This window comes from Porites lutea, chromosome 1 (assembly GCF_958299795.1).
Source record: "Porites lutea chromosome 1, jaPorLute2.1, whole genome shotgun sequence".
Taxonomy (NCBI): domain Eukaryota; kingdom Metazoa; phylum Cnidaria; class Anthozoa; order Scleractinia; family Poritidae; genus Porites; species Porites lutea.
Window position 1 is genome coordinate 10,607,108 of NC_133201.1, and position 7,500 is coordinate 10,614,607.

General features: G+C 38.8%; 2 protein-coding genes across 3 annotated transcripts in view; one reads left to right on the forward strand and one right to left on the reverse strand.

Moving 5' to 3' along the window:
• LOC140935073 (WD repeat-containing protein WRAP73-like) overlaps positions 1-4,247 on the forward strand; it is a 26,184-nt gene extending 21,937 nt beyond the window's left edge. The window contains exons 9-15 of the mRNA XM_073384610.1: positions 1-11; positions 291-375; positions 1,524-1,649; positions 1,754-1,837; positions 2,343-2,450; positions 3,114-3,281; positions 3,555-4,247. The exon at positions 1-11 is cut by the window's left edge and continues 67 nt beyond it. Coding sequence (XP_073240711.1) covers positions 1-11; positions 291-375; positions 1,524-1,649; positions 1,754-1,837; positions 2,343-2,450; positions 3,114-3,220 — 521 coding nt within the window. The 3' untranslated portion in view covers positions 3,221-3,281; positions 3,555-4,247. The remainder of the gene's footprint in view (positions 12-290; positions 376-1,523; positions 1,650-1,753; positions 1,838-2,342; positions 2,451-3,113; positions 3,282-3,554) is intronic.
• A 65-nt stretch (positions 4,248-4,312) lies between these two features.
• LOC140944773 (uncharacterized) overlaps positions 4,313-7,500 on the reverse strand; it is an 11,904-nt gene continuing 8,716 nt past the window's right edge. Inside the window, exons 9-11 of one of the 2 annotated variants that reach the window (XM_073393888.1) lie at positions 6,565-6,672; positions 5,310-5,398; positions 4,313-4,719 (exon numbers count right to left, since the gene is read on the reverse strand). In XM_073393888.1, the coding sequence (XP_073249989.1) occupies positions 5,346-5,398; positions 6,565-6,672 (161 nt within the window). In that variant the 3' untranslated portion in view covers positions 4,313-4,719; positions 5,310-5,345. The remainder of the gene's footprint in view (positions 4,720-5,309; positions 5,399-6,564; positions 6,673-7,500) is intronic. The other variant, XM_073393882.1, reaches the window with a different exon arrangement.

Genomic DNA, 7,500 nt, shown 5'->3' on the forward strand with positions numbered 1-7,500 from the left:
CTCCCTCTGTGGTAAGTACAAACTACCTGTCACATTCAGTTGTGTCAAGCAGATTCATTTTAGGAATTGGCCAATCAGAGCCTCAGTCATTAGGCCTACGTCATGCGGTATATAATTGCGTATGTCTTGGGTGTGGTCGCTTCTTTGTAAGATTTCAGACTTTTGAATACAGTTTGAGACGAAACTGTAACGCGGGGGTAATGAAATCGAAGTAAACAGACTGATACCAAAGAAAACTAAGCATAAAACGATCCGCTAACACTCGTGTACTTCAATCTTATTTTCGTTAGATTGTCTACAAAGAAGTAGAAATGAAGCCACCCCTCCTGAGAGGGGAAATGATGCCACCTGGAGGATTTACAGTGCAGAGTAAATGTAAAGTTCTTCAGATAATTCACTTTTCATGACATTGCATCTATAATATATCCTGTAACTACAAGCTACGTGTATTATCTTTAACTTACTGGCCAACTCAAGCATAACTCGAAACAGTAGAGTGAGCAAATTTATGATAATAACAATAGTATTGTTGAATATAATCCGTGGTGATAATGATGATGATAATTATGATGGTGAGGATGATGATGATGATGATGATGAAAGGGACCTTAAGCAACTAAGACGACGACGGCAGTGAAAACATTACTAAAAAAATGAGTTTGCGTCCTTTCAAACTTTATCGCGTCTATTTTGAACCGCTGAATTCGTCAAATGTAGGTAACTTTTCCTGGAGTTGAATTCGTAAGGGCTTTATCCACGTTCAAATAAGGAAAGGAAAATTTGTCGTCGTATGTCCACGTCCTCTATAAAACGTCGCATTGGGACGTTTTACGTCGTAGTCGTGCAGTTGACGTCAAAGAAATGTACTAAAAAGCGTGATGCGCGTGCAAAGCTGTTGTTTTGGTCATAAAACCAATTGTTTTTTGACGGTTGTTGTAGTCGCCGCCGTCGTATTTGCTTAAGGTCCCTGATGATGGCGACGACGACGACGACGACGATGACGATAAAGATGATGATGATGATAATGATGATCATCCCGAAAAAAGTTTATCAAAAATCCAGCAACAAAAATAACCATAGCGGAAATAGGACGCAGAACTTAATACTCACATTTAGAGTCTTCACAGCAAACAGCATAGCATTTTAGCGTACAGACGACCACTTAAATCGCGATATGATTGGCCAGTCGGAAAGACAGCCATAGTTGGTGGTTGTATTTAAACCCCTTAACTGACACTACACAACCCTACACGAGTCGGTCAGTATTTGTATTTTATAACAAAATATCAAAATCCCTCAACCTGAATTTCATGTAAGGTGTTTCTTTCTGTATGCTATTGTACTTCTTTTCTCTTCCGTTTTTCCTATGAAATTTAATATCGCCTTTATTTAAGATTAGATTAGCGTAATAGCTGTTTGCGGGGCATAAAGTATTGTAGGCTTTATAGTTCTGTTTAATAAACACTACATTGTTATCGTTGTTACTGTTGTTGTTGATTCATTTATTTATTATTTTTTCCTAGATGAGGTACAGCCAGTGCCATTCCAGCTCCCCTCAGTGAAACCTGACCCAGAAAAACCAAACCCCAAACTGGGTGTTGGACAGGTCGCTTTTAATAATGATAACAGATTTTTAGCCACTAAAAATGGTAATTAACTCTTAACTTTAATTCATTACCCTCCGATAGATAGCCGTGCAGTTATGAAGTGGTCACTTTCATTCCTACCAGCTGTTGTCTTATTTCTCTTTCAGACAACATGCCCAATGCTCTTTGGGTGTGGGATTTACCTAAATTATGTCTCACTGCAATTTTACTACAGTCAAACTCAGTTAGAGGTTTGTATAACCATGTATATTTTACGTATATATTTTAGTTTATTTATTTATTTATTTATTTATTTATTTATTTATTTATTTATTTATTTATTTATTTATTTATTTATTTATTTATTTATTATGTTCAAGTTTCACAGTACGTATGCGTGTTTGCAAGTCCTCCAAGTTTAGCCGATAAAAAATTCGCAAGATATATGCTCTGGCCAGAACAGATGTCTTTTGCAGGGTGTGGCTGCGGCACTCGGCTTCAATAGAGATTATTATTATTGTTATTGTTGTTGTTGTTAGGATCAGTGATTCAATGGGAAGTCTTTCCTTGGTTGCAACGATGACGCCTTTAATTAGACATTGTCCCATATCACTTTAATTTCTTAAACTCAAACCATTCTAGATTAATTCACGATCAGTTTGCCGCGCTAGGCGCGAACTTCATGTTCACTTTATTTCAGGTCCCGAGGGAAACAGTTAGTTTTGACATCTATTTCACTTTATTTTCGTTTTGTAGCTTTCCAGTGGGATCCTAAACAACCCCGACTGGCGCTTTGTACAGCAAATAACAAGCTTTACATGTGGTCGCCCGCAGGCTGTGTGTCAGTGGTCGTACCCACCGAAGGTAGGGTCATTGCAAAACGCTAATTTACTTTGCAATCATCCCTCTAGCACGCTGAGGTATTTTCAAACGACCTTCATTTGCAGAGGTACCTATTATAGCATAAAGATACACTTCTCGGCGAACAGAACTTGAGAAATTTATGACCCCTTTTCCGATAACCAGTTTCGTTCTGTACAACCACAAGGTTATCATCTTCTCTTGTTGGCCGTGTTTAGACTGTACTTTGTGTGATGTCCTCTTCGTTTTAAACATAGCTTTCCCAGATGTGATATTAAGTGCCTGTTAGAGAGGATTAAAGAAAGCGAAACACTCATACGTGCAAGTGATGTTGGAATGTGTTGTTATGAATTTGCATGATCTACTTTTAGCTCGCAAAAGCGGGCTTACAAACGTTAATCAAATTACCTGCTTTTGCCACTTAAACACTGAAACACAACAACAACAAAGGACAACAAAGGATCTTTTTGTTTGTTTGTTTGTTTGTTTTTATTTCCCATGCACATTCCATGGTTTGTTTTTAATCACCATGCACATCTAGGAAAGCTGTGTTCATCACGGAAGCAGCCTTTATATAAAGCACGGTTCGCAACTAAAATAATTATTAAACCTGTGTTACAACTTTTTCCCATTGTTTTATGCTTTCTTTGTCATCTCTTGTTTCAGCACCATTTCACGTCACCTCATTGCAGTTCCACCCTGATGGTAACATTCTCATGCTTCTTGGGAAAGATCAGATGTGTCTTTGCTTTCTCACGGATCCAAGAACATAGTATCATGTTAACGGTGCCTCTTCTTCTATGAGCTTAGTATTGTAAAGCTTTAAAGCTAGGATAGAGCGGTTTTCATTTGAGTGTCGAAAAGTAATTGGTTTTGCACTTTCTACACGATGCGATTGGCTTAAAAGATTCGCGCCACCTTTTCATCCAATCAGAAGTAAGACCAAAGCCAATTGTGACGCGCTCGCATGCATTTTCCCGCGCTTTGCGTCAGCCACATGTAATTACTTCGAGTTTTGATTGGTTCAATGTATTGTCTGTGTCCTATGTGATTGGCCAGAGTAATTACTTTGGTTTTGGTTTTACGACACTCAAACGAAAACCACTCTAAACCCCCGCATTAATCACTATCTACCAGATGAGAAAGCAGTTGTGTTATGCAGTGGTTACTGTTATGCAACTTGTTGATAACTGAGGAACCGGTCTCATAAAGTATCCAAAGATTTAGTTTACATTTTCTGCGTACCATTCCTTTTGCTGCGGATCTTCTGGCACGGCGATAAGGATATCTCGGCCGGTGACGGATTAGCGAGTATTAGAAATATAAAAGCAGCAAGAAAAAAAATGCATCAGTACTTAAGGAACAGTTGCAAAAACGCCCACTTAATCTTAATTTCCTTTTATGCAGTCAGACACGGACATTAAAAGGTAACTTTCTCAGGCGACACTTGCGCTGTAAAATTATAATTGGTCTTCTGTTGTTCTTCTTCCAAACATCGCACAGTAAAACTGCAATGTGCAATTCTGACATTCAGTAAATGTCTTTCGGCTCTTCATAGAATTGATTCAGCTTCTTCCCTTAAACTGTCGATCTGAGTTTTAATCACATTCTTGGTAAGATGATAAAATCACTTGTTGTCACGTGACTAACAGCACCCCACCGAATCACTCCTTTAACACTAATTTGTTTTCCCTCCGTTAGAATGTTGTGTACATAGTTTTACCGGTACATTTATCGGTGTACAACAGACTAAATGCCTGAAGAAGTTATTAAAAACGGTTCACTCTAGAACTATGACTGCATGACAAGGGGAGGGGGGGGGGGGGGGGCGGTAGGGGCGGGGTGGGGATGGATTGGTTGAAATTGGTCCGAATGTGCTACAGATACACACAGAAGAAGTCTGCACGTTAAAACAAAAGCATTTTGATTTTTTTCCTTTATTTACAGTTAGCGAGCAGTGGAGTTGTTAACTGTGGCTGATTTAGATTGACATTAGGAAATGAGTTTTACTTTTGTCACAGTGTGACATCAAATTTCTTTCCGCACGCGGACACTAAAGCTCAGAAAAGAGTCCAAAATGACTGCAATTATTACCATTTAATTGCTTTTCTAAGTTGTGTTATCCTTGTTGTATTTATAAAGTGTGAATAAGGTCTTAAATTACATATTTTTTTTACGTGATGTCGTTTTTACTCGTTCAACTCTTGTGTACTTCTTTTCTTCTTCCCAAACAAATCTTTCATGAGAAATAACTGCATCGTGTACGGCCGTTCTGGAATAAAAACAAAGTGTATACATGTAGTTGTAATTCAACTTTAAGGACATCCACAGAACAAAGGAAAGTTGTTTCGGCACCCATTAACCAGTAGTGTCTTGTTTTTTTGTTTTGTTTTGTTTTGTTTTGTTTTGTTGTTGTTGTTGTTGTTGTTGTTGTTTTCAATACAAATGTAGCATTAAATTTAACGGAAACGTCTTGAGGTTAAATGAAATGATCAGCGAAAGATCACACGAAATTTAGGGACTACAACGTAAGAGTATGGAAGCTGGATACTTCGACAGCAAGAAGTGGTTTAAAAAAATACCGGTAAAGAAAATTTGTCAAAATTACTTTCAAGCTAGAGCATGTGAAGACGTGAGAATGTATACCAATGGCTGGCGTTTTCAAATTTATATATCGTTAACAGAGTTTTGTAGTTTAGAAGTTTCGTTTAAGGTTTCTCGAAACACTGTTTAATCGCGAAGAAGGAAATTGCGTCTTCTCGTCACTTTGAAAAAGAAGCTTCTCTGTGCTTTTTGTTGCTGTTGTTGTTTAGTCTGTTGCCGTTTTTTTTTTTATATTTTCGTTAATGTTTACTTGCTTACCTGAAAGATGTCGTTAAAAACAAATATCTTAGGTGCTTAGGTAGAAATCTGATTAAAGATCTTCTTAAGAAAAGGATCAACGCCACCGTCTGAAAAAAAACAAAAAAAAAACAAAAAAAAAACAAAGGTTTGAGTCAGACCGAGGATAAGTTTACTTCTTTTTTTTTTCTGGTTAGTTGATATGCAACAGCACGCGGCCATCGTATGTATGTTTGCTCTAGTGAGTTATTGTATGATCATTTTTCAGACGGTGGATATGACCTGATTTCTGGCCTTCGTAGAAATGTGAAAGCGAATGAGAACATAATTATATAACTGTTTTCGCAGGCTTTATCTAAGGCACTTTTTTGCCGTGCACTGTTTACTCCGTACTCTATATCTATAAATCGTATTGAGGCTGTCTATGCACCTGTGTTCCCCAGTTTAACACACCCTCACTGGTGTTCGCCCGCTCTTTTTAAGTGTAATTGATCGCGAGCAGTCTCTTATTTTACGCTCGCCGCGCGTGCTCTGAGGAAAGAAGGACGAACGTTCGCGGTGTTAACTGAAGTGTGATTGATTCAATGGATTACTGAATTGCTCATTTGCATTTAACATATCCCTTCTCTAGCTAGATATTCCCTTTTAATTTACAGCACCCTTTTACATGTAAGGGCCTGTTTAAATGGAGGTAGGGGACCCCAGGTAGGTGGGGTAACCCGCCTGTCCATATAATCTCTCATTTTAATTGATCACGTTTACATGATAGGTGGGATGACCCGCTAAGGCGGCTAGCCCGGTCTGCCAGACCGGGTGACCCTCTCAACCGGGGTCAAATTTTGCCATGTAAACGTTTCAATGTGGGGTAACCCGCCTAGCCGGGGTCGCATTGGCAATACTGAATTCGCGCAAAATTCACTTTGCCGGTAGCTTTGCATCATTATTAAAAGTAACAATAGAAAGCCACAACACTGGAGGTTGCAGCAAAAGCAGCAAGCGAGTGTAGAAGAGCGTCAGTCACCAAAAAACGTGGTTTGCCAGCATTTTTCTTGTTTACGTACTTAGTAATCTTGAGAAAGTGCACCCCGGGATGAGGGGGGTGGGGGGGGGGGGGGGGTTGTAAGATTACATTTAAAGGAGGGTTATTTTTGTACCCCACCTAAGGGGGTTACCTTACCTATCTGGGGTCCCCCACCTTCATTTAAACAGGCCCTAAAATAGGGCAGTAATACAAAAAAATTACTTTTATTACGCTAGTGGTTCAAAACATACTTACTTGGAATATTTACTGCATCTCTCTTTTCTTCTTCGTTTTTCCGTTTATTGTTGACGGAGTCTTCGGCAGTTTCTTTACTTGCTGTTGGAGCTGTTGAATGGCTATACGCTGCATAGCAAATAAGGATTTTCAATTTAAATTGACTTATGCTTCAAGTCAGTATTTTAATCACAGGTGATCATACAGCACTGAAAAAGTCTTCGATGTTTTGCCAGCATTTCCCGGGTTTTCGTTGCGTTTGCGTTTGCACTTGCTTTGCTTCCTAAGGCGCGCCGACCCCACTATTAGGTAGTGAGGTTACTCAACAGGAAGGCAGAAAGAATAGGGTGGCAATACCGCTGTGTGTAACAAACGTGATAGGGCAGTTACATGTGTTTCTTCGCGATCTTCCTTAACATTATTGTGTTGTGGTTTTTCATAAAAATGCCTGTTAAGGTAAAGACTGGCGGACAATTTCCTCAAATTAACTTAATTATTGTCACTAAAGGCTTTTTTTCTTCTCTCTTCCTTTCCCGTCCTGTTTCGCGTAAGTTCAATATATATACTATCCCAAGGGTAAGGCGACTTAGATTTAGATTTCTTTAGACCCACCCTTCTTCAAGATTTTTTTTTTTTTCATTCGTTTCTTCTCACTTTTATCTGTGATCGACGTAAAATGGCACAATGGACCCAAAGTCGAATGCAGGATATCCGCCGAGAATGAAAATCTATTAAACATCAAGTATTTTTTTTTCTTTTTTTTTTTCTCCATGAGGCGAGCATGAGGTTCAAATTCAGTCCCGTGGGAGTTCTTATCTAACCACTTTCTCCTGTTCAGTGCAAGAAACGTAACATAAACGCCGGCCAAAAAACGCTTTATTATTGAACAGATGTTAAACCTGCAAGTCAAAATTTTTAATACTTCTGTACCCGAGAAAAGAAACTCGAGAAATTCAA